The 25,300-nt window shown below is 43.1% G+C and overlaps 1 protein-coding gene across 5 annotated transcripts in view; it reads left to right on the top strand.

The window, feature by feature from the left end:
• SLC25A12 (solute carrier family 25 member 12) overlaps positions 1-25,300 on the top strand; it is a 167,063-nt gene that overhangs the window by 95,050 nt on the left and 46,713 nt on the right. For all 5 annotated transcript variants that reach the window (XM_033944419.1, XM_033944420.1, XM_033944421.1 and 2 more), the window contains one exon: positions 13,308-13,460. In XM_033944419.1, the coding sequence (XP_033800310.1) occupies positions 13,308-13,460 (153 nt within the window). The remainder of the gene's footprint in view (positions 1-13,307; positions 13,461-25,300) is intronic.

The raw sequence follows: 25,300 nt of genomic DNA on the forward strand, positions 1-25,300 counted from the left end.
CTGCGAGCTCGGTCCCTGTCCCATCCCCACAAACCATCTCACTTCTGTGCTCCTATTTTCCCCATTTCTAATATCTCCCCTATGTATCTGCCATTGCCCCCCCCCTGTGTCCATATACCATCCCCATGGCATGTCCCTTTATGTCTCTGTCCCTATGCCCCATGCACATAATTTCCCCTCTTTCTGTTACCTTCCTGTGTCCAGATTTCCCCTATCTTCCTCTTCCATACCAGTGTGTCTCTTCTTTTAAACCCCATCTAGCTTTTTTCCCTCTTTCTTCCCCCCCCCCCCTGCTTCTAGCATCTGGCTCACCTGCCTGTCCTTCCCTTTCTTTCCTGCTGTGGGTTTTTCTTTCTGTCTTCATCCCCTTGGCCCAGAATCCTTTTCCCTTTCACTCCCTCCTTCCAGTTTGAGCCGGGTACACACGCGATCGCACGGTCCCCGCAGCCCCCACCCGCCTGCCCAATCGATCCTAGTGTTTAGCCAGCTCTCTCCCTTCTCTTCACCTTAGTTTGCAGGCTTTCTTTTTCGGCGACCTGCACGCTTTCCCAAAGAGCCGCGCATGTGCGGCTGCTCAGTGTTCAGTCTTCTGCTCTGCTGCAACTTCCTGTTTCCAGTTGCGTCAGAGCAGAAGATCGAACACTGAGCAGCCGCGGGTGTGCGGCTCTTTCATAGTGTGCGGGTCGCCGAAAAAGAAAACCTACAAACTAAGGTGAGGAGAAGGGAGAGAGCTAGCTAAACATTAGTATCGATTAGGCAGGTGGGTGGGAGCTGCGGGGACCGCGCGATCCTTGATGCCTCACTGCAGAGACAAGACCATTCACCGCTCCACGGGGCGGTGAATGGCCTTGTCCCCGTTCCCGCAGCCACTGCTAGTTTTCATTCCCCGTTTCGGCGGGTTACCCGCGGCTAGCCGCGGGTAACCGCCACCGTGTCATTCTCTACTTCTAGTCTCTCCTCATACATCTTATGGCGCAAGCCTCATTTCGCCTCAATACCAATATATAAGAACATAAGAAGCGCCATCTCCGGATCAGACCTTCGGTCCATCAAGTCCGGCGATCCGCACACGCGGAGGCCCTGCTAGGTATACACCTGGCTTATTTTATAGCCACACCACCAAAAAGTATTCCAGTAAATGCTCACTGCTATGGAGAAAATACAGACTAGAGATAAGGATATGTAGTTATATGGAGAAAAGACCTCAGTTTCCTCATAAAGAGGTCTCTATGTCTGCCGTACACAACTTAAAGCAGCATAGGAGAAAACATCCCTGGTCAGAAAAACTCCACTACATACTACTAGCAAAACGACTATTAGTTAGAATCAAAGGGACTAGTAGTAAGACAAAAAAACTTATCTCTTAAAGTCACAGTTCTCCAGGTGAGACAAGAATCCAGTTAGGTAACATAGGATTATCACATTAATCTTCATTCATTAAGACTCCCGACAGGCCCTGTTTCGCTATTCGCTGCATCAGGGGAAGTCTCTAGAGATGAAATTCAAATAAACATGTAAGTATTATTCCATTCATCTCAGTATTTTTTAAAAAAAGGAATAACATATCGTTACTTACATGTAACTTAAGCTGCCGCTCTATAGATTCTCTAAAACAGAATGGCGGCTCGGCGTTGTGGGCAGGGTTTAAAAAGAAGGCAGAATCTCAAGTTTAACCAATCATGATAGAGGAGGCGGATAACAACAAACCGAGTTCAAAAAAAGGCACGCCATTCAATTTTGGCATTTAACCCTGTGGGAATAATAGATTTTAATTTAAACACCCATTTCTGTTCCCGCTGTCGCAACAGTGTCTTAAAGTCACCCCCTTTCTTGGATGGGACCAGCTGTTCAATGACCCAACATCGCATGTCCATAAAGGAATGATTGGTATCTAAACAATGTTGCACCATAGGAGCTTCTAGTTTTCTATTGTTCAGACATGATCTATGCTCAATTATTCGTGTTTTGAACAATCGGGACGTTTGTCCTACATAAAGTTTTTTGCAAGGACACTGAATTGCATAAATAACCCCCCTAGACTCACATGAAGTAGACGTTTTTAATTTATAAACTCTCTGATCTACTGGATTAATAAAGTTGTCACAATTTAGCGATATTGGGCATATCGTGCAGTGCCCACACTGTGTATGTCCAGGTCTACCATCACCAAGTGGAATAGTGATGGAATCTAATGCACCTGTACTAGTAGGACAGATGGTTTCTAACAGATTTCTATTCCTCGAATATGCAGTCAAAACCTTCCTCTCTTTAAAACAAGAATGTATAGATAAACAATTCCAATGTTTTTTGATGACTTTGGCAAAACGTCTCGCCTGTTGAGAGTGATTGTGCAGTGCTCTCTTATAAGATGTTTTAATACATTTCTCAGGGTAGCCTCGATCCGCTAATCTCTTACTCAAACTCTGCGCTTGAACTTTAAATTCATGTTTGGTTGAACATAATCTCCTATAGCGCAAGAATTGCGAAGTAGGTAGGCTTTCCTTCAAGTGACGAGGATGCGAACTAGAAAAATCTAGAAAAGTGTTACGATCAGTTGTTTTCCGGTGTATTGAAGTGTGAAAGATATTATCTTTAATATCTATACTAACATCTAAAAAAGAGATGTTTTGTTTTTCAAAAGTAGATGTAAACTTAATTGTGGGAAGGCAGGTATTCAAAAAAGTGACAAACTTATGCAATTCCAACACAGAGTCCTCCCAAATGATGGGAGGGGGTGACTTTAAGACACTGTTGCGACAGCGGGAACAGAAATGGGTGTTTAAATTAAAATCTATTATTCCCACAGGGTTAAATGCCAAAATTGAATGGCGTGCCTTTTTTTGAACTCGGTTTGTTGTTATCCGCCTCCTCTATCATGATTGGTTAAACTTGAGATTCTGCCTTCTTTTTAAACCCTGCCCACAACGCCGAGCCGCCATTCTGTTTTAGAGAATCTATAGAGCGGCAGCTTAAGTTACATGTAAGTAACGATATGTTATTCCTTTTTTTAAAAAATACTGAGATGAATGGAATAATACTTACATGTTTATTTGAATTTCATCTCTAGAGACTTCCCCTGATGCAGCGAATAGCGAAACAGGGCCTGTCGGGAGTCTTAATGAATGAAGATTAATGTGATAATCCTATGTTACCTAACTGGATTCTTGTCTCACCTGGAGAACTGTGACTTTAAGAGATAAGTTTTTTTGTCTTACTACTAGTCCCTTTGATTCTAACTAATAGTCGTTTTGCTAGTAGTATGTAGTGGAGTTTTTCTGACCAGGGATGTTTTCTCCTATGCTGCTTTAAGTTGTGTACGGCAGACATAGAGACCTCTTTATGAGGAAACTGAGGTCTTTTCTCCATATAACTACATATCCTTATCTCTAGTCTGTATTTTCTCCATAGCAGTGAGCATTTACTGGAATACTTTTTGGTGGTGTGTCTTATTAATATTCCACTTGCTATTATATTTATTTTATAGCCAACCATATCTTTATATGCCTCTCTCAAGGAGATATGCATCTAGTTTGCTTTTGAAGCCTAGGACTGTCGATTCCGCAATAATCTCCCCTGGGAGAGTATTCCAGATGTCAACCACTCTCTGTGTGAAGCAGAACTTCCTGATATTAGTCCTGAACTTGCCCCCCCTTAGCTTCATTTCATGTCCTCTTGTCCGTGTCAAATTGGACAATGTAAATAATCTCTGCTCTATTTTGTCGATTCCTTTCAGTATTTTGAAGGTCTCGATCATATCCCCACGCAGTCTCCTTTTCTCAAGGGAGAACAATCCCAGTGTTTTAAGTCGATCCTCATATTCCAGTTTCTCCATACCCTTCACTAGTTTAGTTGCTCGTCTCTGCACCCTCTCCAGCAGTTTTATATCCTTCTTTAAGTAGGGAGACCAATGTTGGACGCAGTATTCCAAGTGGGGTCTGACCATTGCCCTATAAAGCGGCATTATAACTTTCTCCGATCTACTCGAGATTCCTTTCTTTATCATGCCCAACATTCTATTTGCCTTATTTGCCGCTGCCGCGCATTGTGCCGACGGCTTCAGGGTTCTATCTATCAGTACACCCAGATCCCTTTCTTGTTCACTTTTTCCCAGAGTTGCACCTGACATTCTGTACTCGTATTCCTTATTTTTACTGCCTAAATGCATTACCTTGCATTTCTCCACGTTGAACTTCATCTGCCATTTCTCCGCCCATTTTTCTAACCGACACAAATCGCTCTGGAGTTCCTCACTGTCCTCCTGCGATCTGATTGCCCGGCAGAGTTTTGTGTCGTCTGCAAACTTGATGATCTCACTGGATGTTCCGTTTTCCAGGTCATTGATATAAATATTAAAAAGGATCGGCCCAAGTACCGAGCCCTGGGGTACACCACTAGTCACTTTCTCCCAGTCGGAGAACTTCCCATTTATGCCCACTCTCTGCTTCCTGTTTTCCAGCCATTTGCCTATCCATCTTTGTATATCTCCCTCTATGCCATGGCTTTGTAGTTTCCTAAGAAGTCTTTTGTGTGGAACTTTGTCAAATGCTTTCTGGAAGTCCAAGTATATTATGTCCACCGGCTTTCCACTATCAATTTGCTTGTTCACGGTCTCAAAGAATTGGAGTAAATTCGTCAAACACGATTTCCCTTTCCTGAATCCATGTTGACTGGGTTTCATCAAGTCGTGTGTGTCCAAGTGCTGAACTATGCTATCCTTGATCAGTGATTCAATCATCTTGCCGGGGACAGATGTAAGACTCACAGGTCTATAGTTGCCCGGTTCTCCTCTCGATCCTTTTTTGAAAATTGGCGTGACGTTCGCTTTCCTCCAGTCGTCTGGTATCTGACCAGTTCTGATTGACAGGTTTGCAAGTTTTTGCAGTAACTCTCCGATTTCGACCTTCAATTCCTTCAAGACTCTCGGGTGAATTTCATCCGGTCCAGGGGATTTGTCACTTTTAAGTTTGTCGATCTGGTAGTATATCTGATCTAAGTTCACTTCAACTGTGGTGAGGCTGTCCTTTATTTCTCCTGTAAACAGTTTCTCCACTTCAGGTATTGTTGAGGTGTCCTCCTTCGTAAAGACGGACGCAAAGAAGGAATTTAGTTTGTCTGCGATTTGTTTATCTTCCTTGATGTACCCTTTTCTTCCCTTGTCGTCCAGGGGTCCCACTGCCTCTTTTGCAGGTTTTTTCCCTTTCACGTATCTAAAGAAGGGCTTGAAGTTTTTGGCCTCCCGGGCTATTTTTTCCTCATAGTCCTGTTTTGCATCCCTCACCGCCTTGTGACATTTCTTCTGTTCATCTTTATGTTTGTTCCAGGCTTCGGTTGTCTTCGTGCATTTCCATTTTTTGAAAGAGTCCTTCTTTTCTTTTATGGCTTCCTTCACCTGTATGGTAAGCCATGCCGGTTCTCCTTTGCCTTTAGTTCTCCGATCTTTGGAAATCCTCGGAATGTAGAGATCTTGTGCTTCTGCAATAGTATTTTTCAATAGGCACCATGCCTGGTCTACTGTTTCAAGTTTGTCCACATCTTCTCGAGTCGTTTTGTTACCATGGCTCTCATGCAATCGTATTTACCCTTTTTAAAGTTTAAGGTGGTGGTTAAGGTTTTGGCATGTTTCCCTTTCCCGATGTCAAGTTTAAAGTTGATTACATTGTGATCACTCGTTCCCAGTGGAACCATGACTTCTACTTCTGTTATCGGTCCGGTGAGACCATTTAGGACCAAGTCCAAGGTGGCGTCGCCTCTTGTCGGCTCTTTTACCATTTGCTCCAGGAAGCAATCCCCTAGCACCTCCAGGAACTTGGCCTCCTTGCCGCAGTTGGAGGCTCCTAGTTTCCAGTCTATTCCTGGGAAATTGAAGTCTCCCAATATAACTACATTGCCTGTCTTGCATACTTGTTTGATTTCCTCCATCATTTCTGAGTCAGTGACCTCCGCCTGTCCTGGGGGACGATAGTAAAGGCCAATTTTTGTATCTGCGCCATTGTGACCAGGAATTTTGATCCAGAGGGACTCCAGCTTCTCTTTCCTGTCTGTTGTAATCATTCCAACAGAATCTATTCCTTCCTTAACATATAGGGCAATACCTCCACCTTTCTGCCCTTCTCGATCCCTTCTATATAGTTTGTATCCCTGTAGTACTGTGTCCCATTTGTTTTCTTCATTCCACCATGTTTCTGTTATGCCAATGATATCCATGTTCTCATATCTTGCTATCGTCTCTAGTTCTCCCATTTTGTTTCCTAGACTTCTAGCATTTGTATACATACATCTAAGTTCCCTTCGTGTTACCTTTTTGGACCTTCTACTCTTGGCTGTCCTTACAGTTTCATTTACGGTATCCTTTACTGCTCCTGTGTTATCTCCCATGTTTGCTGTGTGGTCATCCCCTCCTGTGTCTGAGTTGTCCCTTCCTGCTTGTTCTCCTTTGTTGGCTGTGAGGTCGACCTCTCTTGTGTATGAGTAGTAGTCCTTTGTTCCTACGTCGGGGCATCCTGTTGTCCGTGCCATCGACCGGTGGTCGACTGTCGGCTTTCCCCTGTCCTTCAGTTTAAAGCCTTCTCTATTGCTTTCTTCATGTTGCCTGCCAAAACTCTTGCTCCTTCCTTGTTGAGGTGTAGTCCATCCCTTCTGTAGTACTTGCTTTTTCCCCAGAACGCCCTCCAGTTGCGCACGAAGTCGAAGCCTTCGTCTTCGCACCATCGTCTCATCCAGGCGTTGATCACTTGCAATTCCCCTTGTCTCTTTCCATCTGCTCTTGGTACAGGGAGGATTTCAGAGAAGGCCACCTTCACCTCCCTGATCTTCAGTTGTCTTCCGAGTGAGCGGAGCTGGCCCTTCATCTCTTCCCTGTCATACTTCCGCCCGCTCACATCATTTGTTCCTACGTGGATAAGCACAGCGGTGTCCACTCCCCGTGCGCCATCTATGATCCTGGAGATCCTGTTGGTCACATCCTTTACTCTTGCTCCAGGCAGACAGGCGACTACTCTGTCCTCTCTTCCTCCTGCGGTGTGGCTGTCCACGTGTCGTATAATGGAGTCGCCTACGATGATCCCCATCTTCTTTATTCGGGAGTTCCTTGGGGGGCGTAGGTCTATGTCCTTGGAGTAGGGCCTGTCATCTTCCTCCAATGATACTCTTGAAATTGTTTCCTGTTCTTTGGGTGGGGGGACATCTTCCTGTGCTCTCACTATTCCTCCTGGTGTGCGGTTGTCTCCTACCTCGTCTTCATTTTCTTCTGTTTTTGCATGGGTGTCTTCTCTCCTCACTTGGGTTTCCTGAGTACAGTTTTCCAGCCCTGGGATCTCTACGTTGTGCTGATGGGCTTCCTCTATGAACATTTCTAGATCCTTGACCTCGTCGTTTGGGCTGTGCTCCACTAGAATCTTCTCCTGTGCTCGGATTCTGTCTTCAAGTTCCATCACTGTTCCCTCCAATAGTCTTACCTGACATTTCAAGCTATCCATCTCCATGCATCGATCGCAAATGTATGCCTGGATCCCCGAAGGGAGGTAGTCATACATATTGCAGTCGATACAGAAGACAGGAAAGCTCATCTTCTGACTTCCTTGGGCTTCCATTTCGTGCTTCACTCGTGGGTTGTCTGAGTGATTTGTTGTGACCTACTGCTGCTCTTTTTCCTACTGATCCTACCTCCCCCTTACCTTCTGACTTCCTGACTGCAGTCTTCCTATTTGAGTGAGTCTGTTTGTGTTACAGTGCCTGTGCCTTTGTGTGCTTGTGTCCCTTACCTGCTGCTTCCTTGTGTTTCTTGCCTTGTTGTCTCTCTCGTGTGTGCTGTCTCTGCTCTTCCTCACCTTGATTGTATGTGCGGGTTGGTTTCTTTTGTGTCTGTCTCTTCCTTATCTTCTGTGCTTGTCGGTTCCTTACCGGTCTGTTCTCCTCTGGTGTTCTTGAGAGTAGCGCTCGTCCCTTGCAAGGCCCTTCGCAAAGGCGCTCTCGCTAAGGCGAGCGCCTTTACCGCGCGCCTTCGCCGCGCGCCGAACGGCTGGGCGCCGTTGGCTCCTCCCCTTTTCAAGGGGGAGTCCGGCGCTGCCTGTGACGCATGGGGGGGGGGGCGGAGCGAACTCTCGCCGCTACCCCGAGCCTACTGTCCTCCTACTTCCTTCTGCTTTCTTCGGTGCTCGGCACCAACGCTGCCTGTCTCCTCTGCTTCCTGCTCCCCTTCTCTCCTCTCTCTCTTCGGCACCGCGTGTGCCGCGCTGGCTCCTCCCCTTTTCAAGGGGGAGTCCGGCGCTGCCTGTGACGCGTGGGGGGGGGCGGAGCGAACTCTCGCCGCTACCCCGAGCCTACTGTCCTCCTACTTCCTTCTGCTTTCTTCGGTGCTCAGCACCAACGCTGCCTGTCTCCTCTGCTTCCTGCTCCCCTTCTCTCCTCTCTCTCTTCGGCACCGCGTGTGCTGCGCTGGCTCCTCCCCTTTTCAAGGGGGAGTCCGGCGCTGCCTGTGACGCGTGGGGGGGGGCGGAGCGAACTCTCGCCGCTACCCCGAGCCTACTGTCCTCCTACTTCCTTCTGCTTTCTTCGGTGCTCGGCACCAACGCTGCCTGTCTCCTCTGCTTCCTGCTCCCCTTCTCTCCTCAAACTTATAGAAGGACTAGTTGCACAATTCCTCACAAATTACCTGGAAGACCACAATCTTCTCCACCCCTCTCAATCGGGATTCAGATCCAACCACAGCACGGAGACTTTACTAGTAACCCTACTAGACACAGCCCGACAGCACCTCAGCAAAGGCAGAAGGATGTTGATAATTCAACTCGATCTATCTGCAGCATTCGATCTGGTCAACCCTGAGATGTCCTATCTGTCTGTACAAATTAGATGGTCCCTGCTCAGAAGAGTTTACAATCTATCGAATGTTAAATGTACAGTGCTTGGTATGCCTTTCATAGCTATAGAAATGATAAATAGTAGTAATATAAAGAATCTCCAAACTAAGCTTGTTCCTCAGTTACTAGTTATAAGTCTTCACAAAATCAAGTCGTCTTTCTCTTTCAACAGCTGTTGCGATTTTATTCAAGCTTTTTTTTTTCACTCTCTGGCTTTTAGTAAACCGCAGTAGAGCTTTTTGCCACGAGCCAGCGAGATAAATGCTCCGATGCTCAAAGGAATTGAATGAGCATCAGAGCATTTACCTTGCCGGCCCGCGGTAAAAAGTTCTACTGTAGTTTAATAAAAGGAGCCCTTAGTTGTCTTTTTTTTTTTTTTTTTATTCTTTATTCATTTTGAAAATTTACAGCAAGCGTACAGGAATATATCATTAGTAACAACAATAACACTTGTAATTCTCATATAATTCTATAAACATAAAAATTATATCCCATCCCACCCACCTTCTTTCAAATATTATAATCAATTATATCATAAATATAATATAAACACATAATTTAGTGAAATTTCCTGAAAAACTCCCTCCCACCCCCCAATGTGTACAAATATTCATCCAAGGAAAATGATGTTTACTCCTTACAATATCGTTCCAATGGCCTCCAGATCTTTATAAAAAGGGAGATTGGCCCTTAGTTGTCTTATTGATTTTCCAGATTCTGATTTTCATCCTATTCAAGTTAACAAAAATCTGCTGTCCAGTTAGGTGGAAATTTCTTAACTGTCCACGTTAGCAAGAACTAAACGTGTGTACCTTTTGTTGTTGTAACTCTGTGCATAATTTTCCCATGAAAAAATAAGTATGCACCTAAGCGTAAATGACTCTCTAGTCATCCTCTTGCCACCTCTCTCTCTCTGGAACGTCTCTGTCCCTGTGACTAAAAATACATGCACACAAACCATATGTGTACCTCAGGCAATGAGAAGGAATTCTGAACGCTGGGACCTTTCTTATTAGATTGCTTTCCTCTAGATCAGTGTTCTTCAACCGCCGGTCCACAGACTGGTGGCAGTCTGCAAAAATTTCCTGCCGGTCCGTGGCCCAATGAGCTGGGTACCCACGTGTCTCCCTCCCTCCTGTGCAGCAGTTGATGTTTTGCTCTCTCTCCCTCCCCTCCCCCCGGAATAGCAGTGTATATTCTTCCCAGCCTCCAGACTAACAGTGGCTTCCTCCCCTCCCAGCAGCTCTTAGTATTCTAACTTGTCTACAGCAGTGCCAGTAGCGTCAGCGCAGTGATTCAATTAGGCAGCCTTGGGGCTTTTGCTGAGTCAAGGCCCGCCTCTGATGATGCAACTTCCTCTTTCCTCAGAGGTGGGTGAGACCCATCAAAGGACCCAAGGCTGCCTAAGCGAATCGTTGTGCTGATGCTACTGACACTGCTGCAGGCAAGTTAAAACACTGAGCTGCTGCTAGTCCGGGTAAGGGAAGGTGCTGAGTGAGATAGAAAGGTGCCTGGCAGCAATGTTTAGTTGTATGAATGCTCTTGGGCATGTTTTGGGGTTGGCCTTGCCTTACCTGGGAGTCTATTTCTGTTTCTTACGGTGTCACCGCTTTTCTTTTCTCTTTTCTCAACAGCATGGGGGGGCTGGAGTGGGGGGGAGTGGTTGTTGGATGCCTGTAGTGTGTGTGTTAGGGGGGTTGTTTTTCTTTTCTTATAATAGTGGAGATCAGACGGTTGATTGGAAGGTTTGCTTTATGTATAAAAATAAGGAAAACTGCAGCCTGTATGTCACGACTTCACATTGATCTTCCATGATTATATTTTTGCTTATTTGCTAGTCCTGTTTAATTTCTTTTGGGTCTGGCATCTGAGTGGAAGCCTGTATAGTTGGTTGCCTTCCTATATTGTTACTATATCTGTACCTTTTATTGGTTCTTGTGATTATACTGTTGTACTAATAAAAATACATTTAAAAAAAAAAAAAAAGAGAGAGAGAGAGGTGCCACACTGGACTAAAAACAGAGGATGATGAAGGGGGAGCTGCTGATTAGGGGTGAAATGATAAGGGGGAGCTAGAGCTGGTTGGGGGGAAGGGGGAACTGCTTCTGCTGGTCAGGGGAGTTGCCACACTGGACTGGAAATAGAGACTAGTGAAGGGGGAGCTGCTGCTGGACAGAGGAAAAGAAAGGGAGGGCTGCTACTTGACCTGGAGGGAGGGAGAAGGAGAGATGCTGCTGGACTTTGGTGAGGGCAGTGGAGAAGGGGGCAGAGAGAGTAACTTGGTGGACAGGAACAGTGGACTCAGGGAGGGAGAAATGCTAACAACATGGGGAGAGCAAGGAAGGCATGCAAGCCATATGGTGGGGGGCCTGGGCTCCTGGCAGAAAAGAAAAGAGAGATGATGCCCAGAGAAAAGATTCTGTGCATGGAGAATAGGGACAGACACAGAGGGGGAATGCTGGATGAAGAAAGGATGGGGACACAGAAGGGACAAGGAAGCAGAGGTGGTTTTTATTTCAGTCTTAGTAGTTTGCCGGTCCACAAAATAATTCTTTAATTATTTAATTGTTAATGAAAGTCTTTCTTCCATAATAAAAAGAGACATGTCACAAGATCTTACTCAATTTAAAAAAAGAGACCAATATCTAAGATAAGATATACAGCATCCTCAGGAAATACAATGATGTTTCTACAGGTGTTTTACTAACTATAACCGTGGGTCTTAAAGCTGTCCTAGGGGACACCCCAGCCAGTCGAATTTTCAAGATATCCCTAAAGAATATGCATAAGTGAGATTTGCCTATAAAATAGGTAGCGGGCATGAAAATTTTGCTCATGCATGTTTACTAGGGATATCTTGAAAACCCGATTGGCTGGGGGTCCCCCAGGACAGATTTAAGAACCACTGATCTATTGTAATTAAGTTCAAGATACTAAATATGGTAAAACAAAGAGCTTTGATGGTTAGACAAGACATGGCTAATTGTTTAGATTAAAATATGTCTTCATGGCTCCATTATGAATCCTATTACATTTTCATGTGGTGCGATAGAAGAGAAAAAAAAAAAGATTATAGTCTACAATGCTACCTCATTTTAGTTTCATAACCTCTGTGGTGCCTGAACTTATCCACAAGGATTGTGCCAAAGGCTTACAGTAATGAAGTGTAGACTTTGATGCACATATATTTTTTATTATTATTTGCATATCTGATAAGTTAAAACATTTTCAAAAAACTATAGAAATGATTTAAATTAAGTTATTTATCAAAAAATGCTCAGGCCTATGAGGAATTAACACCCAAAAATCTCCCCGTTAGGAAAAATATATACTAGATGTTGGAGTGGTGTATCTGAGGTTTTGATGCATTTGAAGTTAGAAAAGTGATTAAATGAATTAAATAAATGAAATCTTGCAGTATCTTAGAGTATAAAACTGCAACATTATAATTATTGCTCTAAGAATAAATAGTAATTGCTACCATTTGTGATAATAACTACAGGTTTCCTTTATCTGCATATTAGAACACTTCTGTAAGGAAAATTGTGTTCAATAATGGAAAATTCACCATTTTGGAAGGGTATATTGACCTGAAATGATTACTCCTTCCCTGGCAGAATAAACCCCGCATCTAATAAATATCATATTTCATGTTTAGTCCATTTCAAGGGCAGTGGAACCTTTTCATTTGAGAGGGCCATAAAAAAACAAGTTCTGTTCCTGAGTCGCCCCCAAATCGCCCTGGTTGATGTTAGGTGGAGCATAAAATTGGTAGGACCATGGCCCCTGTGGCTCACCCCTGAGTGATATTTTGCTAGAAAAGATGGAAAAATGGACCTCTTTTCAAGTTACAATTCACTACACTAAAACAGAACACTCAGGCTGATTTATTTTGATAGCTGCTTTTGTCTCTTGATATCTGTTCCTGAAAAAATCATTGCAAATTCCCATGGATTAACTGAGGACATAGAAAGATCATATCTTCACTTTTTATAGATAAAATTCAACTGTAAATCACAAAATAGCCTTGCATCAGCAACTCAGGTTTCACTTTTATGATTGAAGGGGGCCTATACATTCTTGCTGGGGTTTTTTTTTTTTTTTTTAATTATTGTTCATTTTAATTGTCCAAGTGCCTTTGTGATATCATTAGCCACTATGAAATGATTGGGTCATTAGTGCTGTCTGATTGGTCATCATTGCTCTGTTGTGTGTGTGCAGTCTAGAATTTTACTTAAAGTTTTAAAATCAAAAATTACACCTGATTTATCCATTGGTGGTTGCTGAAATAAAAGCTTTAACAGACTAGTTATTGAATCCAAATATATAGTATAAGTGCATTTCCATATAGATTTTAAATTCTATAAATTATTTACATAGAAGTTGAAGCAGTTGTCTTGCTCCTTTTTTATCAAAACGGTAATTTAATTCATATCGGTTACTTTTCAGCTGTGGGGGCTACTGCAGTGTATCCCATAGATCTGGTGAAGACTCGCATGCAGAACCAACGCTCTTCATTTGTAGGAGAGCTGATGTACAAAAACAGCTTTGACTGCTTTAAGAAAGTTCTGCGCTATGAAGGTTTCTTTGGCCTCTACAGAGGTGAGGGAAGAAATTGTTAAGGCATCGTACAACTGAAATGAATCTTAGTGGCAAAATGCATCATGTTGCTGTTATCCAACTATTATGCAAGTCTTGAGGCAAATAGGCAAAAGTAAATTTTTCGTTTTGTTTTCTAATTTGTGTAGGTGATATTGTAAATAGTATGCACTGTTTTGCAAAGAGTATGCATGATTTATGACACAAGGAATAGCTCAATATTATGGGGGGGTTTCTTGTCATTTCAGGGGTAAAGGTTTTGTTTCAAATGAATGAATGCATATTCCTAATATGAAATAAGGCATCTGATTTCAGATTTAACTGATTGACACCCATTAAGCACTCTAGATGTAAATAAAAGAAAGATTAAGTTCTTCAATAATCTAATTTCTTGTAGATGTGTCTAGTGGTCCTGAACACTAGAGTTATGCATTTGAACCCACAAGTTGCTTGCAGAAAGCTGTCAATCATCTTTTCAACTCCGCCTCCTTCCTAGGGAGTTGCCTGCTCAGTTTGTACAAAAGCAGTCAAGTAGCACTGTAATGAAAGACATAACAGGAAGGAGGTAGATGGGGAAAAATCCCTGGCACTACAATTCTGTTCTGCTCTGTAACAAATCTTACTAATTAACATTATAACATTCTAGTAACTGCTCAAAACTGACTAAAAGCAGTGCAATCAGCACTAATCTGAAATAGAGCTCGTAACTACTCACATATCCTGCTATCAAGCAGAGACTTAAACCATACTTTACTTTCTGTAGTGTTTTTCTTTTTTTACATCCTCTCAGCTCATCTGAGAGAGAATTCTCCAAATCCACACTGATCTTAAAGCAGAAGGCAGACGAAGCCCATTTGGCACATCTACAAGAAACATGATTATAAACTTCTTTATTCATTGTAAAAGGTAAGTACCTAATTTTTCTTTCTAATCCAATGTGACTAGTGGTCCTGAATGTTAGGGATGTACTAAAGCAGTTCCTGGAGTCTAGGGTGAGTCCACTGAGCCTGCCTTCAGAGCAGAGGACCCAAAAGTGGCATCATTCCTGGCTGCAACATCCACCTTATAGAACTTGGTAAAGATATGAAAGTTAGTTCAAGCAGCTGCCCTACAGATTTCCTCAGGCAAAACCGTCTGAGTCTCTGCCCATGAGGGAGCAACTTCTCTAGTGGAGTGTGTGTTCGAGAAATGGCAAATGAAGTTTAACGTGGATAAGTGTAAGGTGATGCATGTCGGTAACAAAAATCTTATACATGAGGTCTGGGGCAATACTTGGAGAGACCCCCCCCCCCCCCAGGAAAGAGACTTGAGCGTACTGGTTGACAAGTCAATGAAGCTGTCTGCGCAATGTGTGGCAGCGGCGAAAAGGGCGAACAGAATGCTAGGAATGATTGATTAAGAAGGGGATCACAAACATATCGGAGAAGATTATCATGCCGCTGTACCAGGCCATGGTACGCCCCCACCTGGAATACTTCATCCAGCATTGGTCGCCGTACATGAAGAAGGACACAGTACTACTCAAAAGGGTCCAGAGAAGAGCGACTAAAATGGTTAAGGGGCTGGAGGAGTTGCCGTACAGTGAGAAATTAGAGAAACTGGGCCACTTCTCCCTTGAAAAAAGGAGACTGAGAGGGGACATGATAGAAACATTCAAGATAATGAAGGGGATAGACTTAGTAGATAAAGACAGGTTGTTCACCCTCTCCAAGGTAGAGAGAACGAGAAGGCACTCTCTAAAGTTAAAAGGGGATAGATTCTGTACAAACATAAGGAAGTTCTTCACCCAGAGAGTGGTGGAAAGTTGGAATGCTCTTCCGGAGGCTGTTATGGGGGAAAACACCCTCCAGGGATTCAAGAGAAAGCTAGACAAGTTCCTGTTGAGCCAGAACTTACGCAGGTAAGGCTAGACTCAGGGCACTGGTTTTTGACCTAAGGACCGCCGCAGGAGCAGACTGCTGGGCACGATGGACCACTGGTCTGACCCAGCAGCAGCAATTCTTATGTTCAATGCAATTGGCAGCTGCTTACCGCAGCCCACTTACGCGGAGGAAATGGCCATTTTAATCCATCTAGAAATCAAAGCTTTATTTATTTATTTATTTATAGATTTAAAATTAATAATTCAAGTATCCACTTGTACAGAAAGTTGAAGAAAAACAAACAACTAAAACACAACTAGCGTGCCTGGAACACCTGTCGCACTGTTGTTTCAAATACAAATTTATATAAGGAAAATAAAGACTTAGCTTAACTTCAACTCAAGTCCTCAAATTTGATCCAAGATTAAATTGTGAGTATAAACAAAGTAGTACAAAACATCATAAAGGAAATAAGATCGCTCGACTGAGAGAGGATGTCCCTTAATATTGAAATTGAAGGCTTTAGACACCAGCCTCCCTTTCTTTGCATGACCGGTCAGAACAAAAAGGTGATTCAATAGATGAAACTCAATGGTAACTTCAATGTACCAGAGAAACACTCACTTGACATCCAACAAATGCAACGCTTTATCCTTTTTCTTAGACCCCATAGGATAAAAAGTGGACAAACAAACTTCCTGATTGACTTGGAAGGCTTTCGGTAAGAAAGCCTGCTTTCGTAATCTTTTTTTTTTTTTAACTTTATCTTTATTGAATTTTCAAAATATACACAAGATAACCTTGTTCAAGAAAATCAGCTGTAAGAATACAAAATTAAATCGGTTCTCAAAGAAAACAAATTAAACCTTCTTAGACCACAATCACTTCTTAGAGAGTTCCTGTAAAATGTGAAGAGAAAAATATTTCTAGTAATAACTTGATATATAAAGAATAGGCTTAGCAGTAAAGTTGCCTGTACAACTTAATTAACACTAGCAGTAGACAACTTCTTCATATCAAGAAATGCGCACAAGTGTTCAGGTAAAATAAATACATATTTCACTGCAAGGTACTTAACTAAACATTAACATGGGTAGGCTAATAAAAATGTTGCCCCCAGTGTCACGTCTCAGTTCTCATTGCCAAGAAAAGTTTACGCCTCTCTTGTGTTTGTCTTGCGACGTCTGGGTATATCCAGACCCTTTTCCCCAAAAATGGTGCTTGGGAATTTTGAAAATATAATCTCAGAAGTGAATTAGCATCTTGCTCAAACACAAAAGAAACCAATAAAATGGCTCGCTCTCTGGAGTCTGTAGGAGATGATTCAAGCATATCTGTAAGATTTAATTGCTCCACAGCTGGTCCATCAGGAGTGGCTTCTGATTTTTTTGTAGGAATATAATATATACGATTAACCGGAGGAATTAAGTCAGATGAGTACTTCAATATTTCAACAAGATATTTTCTTAACATTTCTATAGGTGACGCTCCAATAGAATGAGGAAAGTTGAGAATCTGCACATTTAATCTTCTATTATAATTTTCCAATTGTTCTATTTTCCTATTCAAATTAAGTTTATCTTTTACCAGTTCTGAAGCTAGAGTCTGTAAATCAGTAACTTTAGCCTTAACCTGGGATACTTCCATATTAAATTGGTCTATAGTACCTTGTGGTTTCTCTCCTTAGGTATTGACAGTACTCACGAGCGCTGCAATTTCTTTAGAAAAGCTGGACGTCGTATACCTAGACTTCAGCAAAGCTTTCGATAGTGTCCCGCATCGCAGGCTGTTGAGCAAGATGAAATCAATGGGGCTGGGAGAAACACTAACTACATGGGTCAATGACTGGCTGAGTGGTAGTTAACGGTACCCTCTCTAAAACATCAGAGGTGACCAGTGGAGTATCGCAGGGCTCAGTTTTGGGCCCGCTCCTTTCCAACATATTCATAGGGGACCTAACTCAGGGGCTTCAAGGTAAGATAACATTATTCGCTGACGATGCCAAACTATGCAATATAGTGAGAGACGGCAATTCACCCGATAGTATGACACAGGACCTACATTTGTTGGAGCTTTGGTCCTCGACCTGACAGCTGGGCTTCAACGCTAAGAAATGCAAGATCATGTACCTCGGCAGCAGAAATCCGTGCAGAACTTACATCTTGAATGGTGAGACCTTAGCTAGAACTTCAACAGAACGAGACTTGGGAATGATCATCAGCGCAGACATGAAAACTGCTGATCATGTAGAGAAGGCTTCATCTAAGGCAAGACAGTTGTTAGGCTGCATCCGCAGGAGTTTCGTCAGCCGGAAGCCTGAAGTCATAATGCCATTATACAGAACCATGGTGAGACCTCATTTGGAATACTGTGTGCAATTCTGGAGGCCACACTACCGAAAAGATGTGCTGAGAGTAGAGTTGGGATAGTCTCGGGGCTCAAGGATTTATCGTACGAGGAAAGGCTGAAAAATTTGCGGCTGTACTCACTTGAGGAATGTAGGGAGAGAGGAGACATGATCGAGACGTTTAAGTATATTACCGGCCATATCGAGATGGAAGAAGAGATTCTCTTTCTCATAGGACCCTCAGCCACAAGAGGGCATCTGCTCAAACTCAGGGGCGGGAAATTTCATGGCGACACCAGGAAATATTTCTTCACCGAGAGAGTGGTTGATCCTTGGAACGAGCTCCTGGTGCAGGTGATCGAGGCAAACAGTGTGCAATAATTTAAAAGCAAATGGGATGCCCATGTGGGATCCCTTAGAGGGTTAAGCCAAGGGAACCTGTCACCAGGAGTGGGATCCCTAGGATAGTAGACTTGGGGGTGAGTCAGTAGAGTGGGCAGACCTGATGGGCTATGGCCCTTATCTGCCGTCATCTTCTCTCCAGTGACACTGCCTCAGGTTTTCTTAGTTGGGGAGAAATCTTAGTAGTTTCTCCTGCCTCCAGCTGTTTCTGCACGGCTGCAGCCCCTGCTACCGGGGTCTCATCCAGGTCAGCCACGTTAGGCACTGGAATCGGTGGTAGAACTGACATCAGAAGGGAAAGAGAAACCTCCCAGTCCAAACCCCAGCCTCTCTTCCAGCCGGGGAACCGCCAGACTCTGCTCCGATGAAAGGGGAATCTGCCCCGACGAACTCCAGCATGGAGCATTGTGAAGGAGTAGAAGTTCATGCCGCAGGAGGATCGACTTGGACTACTCCATTTCTCTTTGAATGTGGCATACTGGCCACGAGTTAGGCAAAAATTGATAAAGATTCGCTCCTGCAGATCGAAGTCAGAGATACCGAGGGTAAGCTGCCGCCATCTTGGAACCCCCTTGTACCTTTTTGCTTTCATAATCTTAAGGAACAGTTCCCTGCAGGACAGAGCTTGTAACTCGGAAACTTATCTCTTCAATGTAATCACTACCAGAAACACCATCTTGACTGTAAGATCCAGAAGGGAGGCCTCCTGTAAAGGCTCATACAGAGCTGTACTCAGACCTTGTGATATGGTGCTAAGATTCCAGGAAGGGAAAGGGAGACACACTGGAGGGCGCAACTGAAGAGTCTCTTTAATGAACCGGATGACATCTGGGTGAGTGGCCAGAGCACCTCTTCCCCCCTGTGCTTGGAAGCAGGAAAGGCCTTCTATCTGCAAAGGGGGTAGAGTGAATGAAGAGGCTAGAAAATAAACCCACCAGGATGTTTGAAAACAAAAAACACCCAATTGGGCAGAAAAATCGAATTGAAAAATAGATTCAATAGGCTGAATTGAATCGAATCGAAATTTTTTTTCTTGAATCAGGCAGCACTAATGCAGAGGATGGCCCCTGAGCTCCAAAAAATACAAAAGCAGGCTGGTTAGGTATCACCAAGGGCTGATCCTACTAGCAACAGACTTCAGCAGCACGAGTCTGCATGTTCTCCCAGGCAGAGGATCCCACAAGTGAGAACCTCTGGGCACTGAGCCTCCAAACAAACACTTACAGAAATCACCCAAAAATAATAAAACCACAGAGCAGAAACAATTGTGAGCAACTTGTTTGTCAGATAAAAACTGAAGGGGCAGGAGCAGCTCCCTGGGAAGGAGGCGGAGTTGAAAAGATGATTGACGGAATTCTGCAAGCAACTTACAGGTTCAGATGCATAACCCTGGTGTTCAGGACCACTAGACACATTGCAATGGAAATGGGGGTTTATTGGATAAATACTAGGGGGAAAACTGCTCACCCTTTCCTTCCCTGCCTTGGATTCTTCACTCTGTGTACTTTTTCAATGATTGCCTACTGCACACATGTATATATTTAATTCAACTAGATAAGGTAGCAAGTGATAATACTACACTGCCCTCCAGAAAGTAGCTAATTGCCTGAAAAATAAATACATTTATTTGCAATTTACAGACAATTTAGGTCAGAAGCTCCAATCTAAGAGCCCATTATCTGGTTTGACATAACAATTCGAACATATTACAATGTCCATTTCATGTCATCACTTTGAATCTCCTCCTGTCTGTAACTTGTTACACAACCCAAGTTTTGAACCCTGAAAAAATTTAGCCAAAAAATAAACATCTAAATTTACAATGTATAAATACCAAGATATAAAAGCTCTAAACATAACTAAATATTAAAAACAAATTTCACTTTAACATTTTTTTTTTGTAGTTTGTTCTTGAGAGGTTACTTAGAAAAAGATAGTTCTATGACAAAAGGTTTACTCTGAAAGTCTCTCTTCTTTCAGTGCAAGGCCCCTCTGTATTAAGCAATCCTTATGGTTAAACTCCAAGATTCAAATAGGCGGTGCTGGGATCACTTGGAAGAATTGGATGCAGGCAGGTATTCGGACATTAGATGACATTATGTCTAATGGAAATCTTGATTTTTCAAAATTGCAACAGTCATTTGGAATTTTAAAATCTCAACAATATAGATGGTTGCAGTTGAAGCAGGCTATTCAGAGTGGGTTCCCTGAATGGAAAAATTTTAAAACATATTTTAGCCTGCAAATCCTTTGCTACCAAACTGATTTAGTAGGTCATCAGGCTGTTCAGTGGTACAAATTGATTTCTGGATTTTTGAATAAAAAGCCAAAAAATAGTCTTAGAGACATCTGGAGCATCGAGCTAAAATAGTATATTTCTGTGTCTCGATGGCCACGAATTTGGACTTGGAGATTGAAATGTACAGCGTCAGCATCTATGAGACAAAAATAGTTATTTTTGTTACATAGGATTTTCTGGACCCCAGTTCGATTAAATAAAATCTAAGTTTAATAGATGCTGGCATTGTCATACTGGTATAGGGACTTTGGATCATCTGTTGTATTTTTGTCCATTTATATTAATATATTGGAAGTCAATTTGGGGACAAATAAATTTAGTACTAGATTCAAATGTTCCAATGTCATATGAGGCTATAATTTGTGGAACAATTTTACATTTGAAACCCACTCTAGATAAATATAAGAGTCGTCTATTTATGATCCTAACAGGTATAGCCATTCAGTTGATTACAAGTAATTGGAAAAACCATGATAGAAATAATTATACATTTTGGTGGGTGAATGTTTCCAAGTTTCCAAGTTTATTAAATAGTTTGATTAATCGCCATATCAAAATTCAAGGCGATGTACAAAATAAAATAAAACACATAGTTAAGAGACATGGGTAAAATATTATATACAATACATACTGTTATAAACACAAATCACAATATTAAAATAAAAATAGATTATTGGACATTGTTAGAAACAAAAGGAAAGTTCATTAATGGTTACAATGCATATTAAATTCAAAATAATAAAAAAAAAAAAAAAAAAAAAAAGAAGGTAATAACATAGGGGGAGGAAAATTACTAAAAATATAATATTAAAAGATCGTTAATCGCTAAAAGCATCATACAGATACGAACGAATTAAAGCAGAATGTAGGGGTTTTAGTGAGGATTTAATAAAATTTGGAGCCCATTGACTAAATCTGTAAAAACATAATAATGTATTTTCATCATATCTCTCTTTTTCTTTGATTTATTTATCTTTACACATCCAGGGGGGTGGGAGGTTGGAGGGAGGGGAATAAATATTGATAGTGATATTTGGGTAACTTTATTCTTTATTTGTATTGTATATTAGGATATATTATAATATTATTATAAGCAGGAAAATGAAATTATTGAATGATATTTATGTTACCTATATAGATAATAGTGTAATATGTGGAATATCTTTTGTTCTTTCATTTGTATGACACTGTTTTTGATTAAAAATCAATAAAGAATTTAAAAAAAAATTTCTAACATACTCAAAGGGGTTGATTCTATAATATAGGCTCCAGCAGTTATGTGCATTACCCCTTCCCCCTCCCTTTTATGAAGCCGCGTTAGTGTTTTTCGTTGCTGGCCACAGCAGTAAAAGTTCCAGTGTTTATAGGAATTCTATGAGCATCAGAGCTTTTACTTCCACAGCCAGTAATAAAACACTAACATTGGGGGGTGGGGGGAAGTGTTTAGGGTAGTGGCATATATCTGTGCATATACGCAAGTAAAAGCCAACATTATGCCTAATTGCTGTTCTGTTGCGTCACTTCCAGATTCCATACGCTAGGTGTTTAATCCCAATCCACAATCCGGTAGTTGCAGAAATCTAACATTTTTCTGAGCACATGCTCCTTCCCCTTAGACCAGGGGTGTCAAAGTCCCTCCTCGAGGGCCACGATCCAGTCGGGTTTTCATGATTTCCCCAATGAATATGCATGAGATCTATTAGCATACAATGAAAGCAGTGCATGCAAATAGATCTCATGCATATTCATTGGGGGAAATCCTGAAAACCCTACTGGATTGCGGCCCTCGAGGAGGGACTTTGACACCCCTGCCTTAGACTGAAAGCTAGAAGCATATCCAATTTCAATTTCTGCAAGCAATCCATGCAAAAGTCTTTAGCGGTTGCTTTGCTTCTTTTCTTTTTTGTTTTTTTTCATTTAAAGTTCGTTTGTTCGGTGGCTTCAGTACCTTGAGACCCCTTCTGGTGACTCACTGTCAGAAGAAAAGGACACAGTCCTGCGGAGCCAGACTGCTGCTTCATAGAGAAACTCTGGTGGATCTGTGGAGCCAGCCTGCTGTATGCCACCCTTCTTAGATTCAGGGTTCCTTCCCCTGGGAGTTTGCTTGCCTGCTGACCTTCTCATGGGTTTTAAGCACAGGTTGTGTACTTCTGGGGCGAAACTCCCGGGTTTCAAGGTACAGGCTGCTTTTCCTGCCCCCAGACCGCATGGACAAGGATCCATGGGGGTCAGGGATCTCAAAGTCCCTCCTTGAGGGACGCAATCCAGATGGGTTTTCAGGATTTCCCCAATGAATATGCATTGAAAGCAGTTCATACACATAGATCTCATGAATATTCATTGGGGAAATCCTGAAAACCAGACTGGATTGCGACCCTCAAGGAGGGACTTTGAGTCCCCTGGTGGGGTTGGAGGTCACAGTTGGTGTCCGGCTGATTGGCAGTCTGAAGATTTCAAGTTTGGTCCATTTGGAGCTATTTCTGAGACTGAAAATCCTTTTCCTCCATTCTAATGCTGTTTAAAGCTGCTGCCAATCTGGCACTGCATAACTGTGAGTGAACCCTCATTATTTCCTATGGGAACTTCGGGGGTTGCTTGTAAAATAATTTTAAAATCATTTTTCACAGTTTCTGAAGGTAGGATTCAGGTCCACCACTTCCCCAGACCCCAGATTGCTATTTTTTATTTTTGGGTTTTGTTTATTTTTGCCGTTTTAAGCATGAATTTGCTGGCAGTGGCCATCTTGGATTTTAAACTACAACAGTTTCAGTTCCAGGCGTCCTCAGGTTTCTATGCAGCTGCTGCATCTAAAAAGCCCCAATAACGCCAGGGGTCAGGCAGGGCTTCCTCGTATCAGAGACCGACTTCATTTTTATTCAGGGTGGACTCGACTTTCATCAGATCAATGGATGCTGGCCATCATTCAGAAGGGAGCACAAGTTAGACCTCTTTTGCCTGCCTCCGAATTTGTTTCTAGATTCTGATATGTCAGCTGGAAAAGGAGTCCAGGGTCTGCTTAGACATTGGAGCAATGGAACCTATTCCAGAACACAAATCAACATCGTGCCACAGAAAGGCTCAGAGGGTTGGAGACCCATTCTGGATCTAAAGTCGGTTAACCACATGGAAATAGAATGCACAGTGATAGCTGCTTTCTCTCCTGGAGGGTTTCTGGCGTCCTTGGATCTCACAGAGGCTTACCTCCATTGCGTTTTTCATATTTTGCAAGGGCATTTCCAATTCGTAGCTCCGCCCTTTGACCTCACAACAGTACCCTGCACTTTCACCAAGGTGATGGTAGTTGCAGCGGCTTTTCTGCACTGGCAGGGGGTGCAGGTCCATCTTTTCTTGGACAACTGGTTGATCTGGCCTCCATCTCATCAAGCGTGCGAAAGTGCGGTGGAGACAGGGGTGTCTCTGCTGCAAGCATTGGCAACTTCAAGAGGAGTCACTTGATGCCCTTGCAGTCCCTGGAGAATCTGGGCTTTCTCTTTGACACCACACAGGCATACAGATGGAAACTTCAGCAACAGATCAGAGATCTCCTGGGCCATCCGGCTCCCACGGCCTGGCATTATTTGCAGGTTCTGGGGTCAATGGCAGCTTGGAGGCAATCACCTGGACCAGAACACACATGCACCCTTTACTGGAGTCCCTCCTTTCTTGGTGGTCCCTTCATATGCCTCTCCCCTAGATGGTGCCAGCTCGCAGTAGCTTAAGCTGGTGGCTTCAGGGGGAGGCTCTCTGCCATGGCTGGCTTCTTTGGATTTCTGAGTGGATGACTCTTATGAAGGATGCCAGCCTATTGAGTTGGGGTGCTCAATGCGGAGTCCACTCCATTTAGGGGCAATGGACTCCTTGTTTGAAACATTGGCCAATCGGTCATCTGGAGCTTCAGGCAGTTTGGCTGGTGCTACTTGCTCTCCAGAATCTTCTGGAAGGGAAAGTGGGGCAAGTATTCTCCAACAACACCACAGTGGTGACATCCGTAAATCATCAAGGCGGCACAAGAAGCACTCCCTTGGGCCAGGAGGTTCGCATGCTGTTCCACTTGGCGGAAGTACATCTTCTGTCTTTCTCAGCAAACCATATGGTCAGAGTTGACATTGTTCAGGCAGAATTCCTCAGCCGACAGGTCCTAGACCCAGGAGAGTGATCCCTATCGTGAAAGGTATTCTGTCTGATTGTACTGCGCTGGGGTCAACCCCAGATGGACTTGAAGGCCAGGTGCTTTTTCAGTTGATGAACACAGTGTGGGAGCCTAGGGCTGGATGCCTTGGTTCAGCCCTGGCCTTATCTGCAGGTTCTGTACGTGTTCCATCTGTGGCGTCTAGTCGGTTGGGTCATCTGCCGGATAGCGATGCATCCCAGCCTTGTGATTCTGGTAATTCTGGATTGGCCTCATCGCCTGTGGTATGCAAATTTTGTCCGTCTTTAGCGAGACGAGACACTTCAGCTCCCTCTTCATCACTACCTTCTCAATCGAGGGTAGGTGCCCATGGAGAACCCACGGTACTTTGGTCTTAAGACATGGTTCTTGAGCACTCTGCCTTGATGCAGCACAGTTATTCAGATATAGTTATATTGACTCTCTTGCACTCAAAGAAACCCTCTACTGTAGATTCTTGTGACAAAGCCGTGAAGCCTGAAAGGGCTCCCATTTCAGTGGTCCTAACTTTTCTTCAGGCGGGTCTAGAGAAAGGTTTAACAGTGGCCTCCCTTAAAGTTCTAGTTTCAGGCTTTTCAGGCTTTAGAGCATGCGGAGGCATTAGTTCACCTACTGCTCATCCAGGTTTATGAGAGGGGCACTTTGTTTGCAACCTTCCTTGGGTCTTCTTTTCCCTTTGTCGAATCTTAACATTGTTCTTCATGGCCTTAGAGAACCCCATTCAAGCCACTGAAGTATGCTGCTCTTCTGGATTTGATGATAAAT

Source organism: Geotrypetes seraphini, chromosome 5, assembly GCF_902459505.1.
Source record: "Geotrypetes seraphini chromosome 5, aGeoSer1.1, whole genome shotgun sequence".
Taxonomy (NCBI): Eukaryota; Metazoa; Chordata; class Amphibia; order Gymnophiona; family Dermophiidae; genus Geotrypetes; species Geotrypetes seraphini.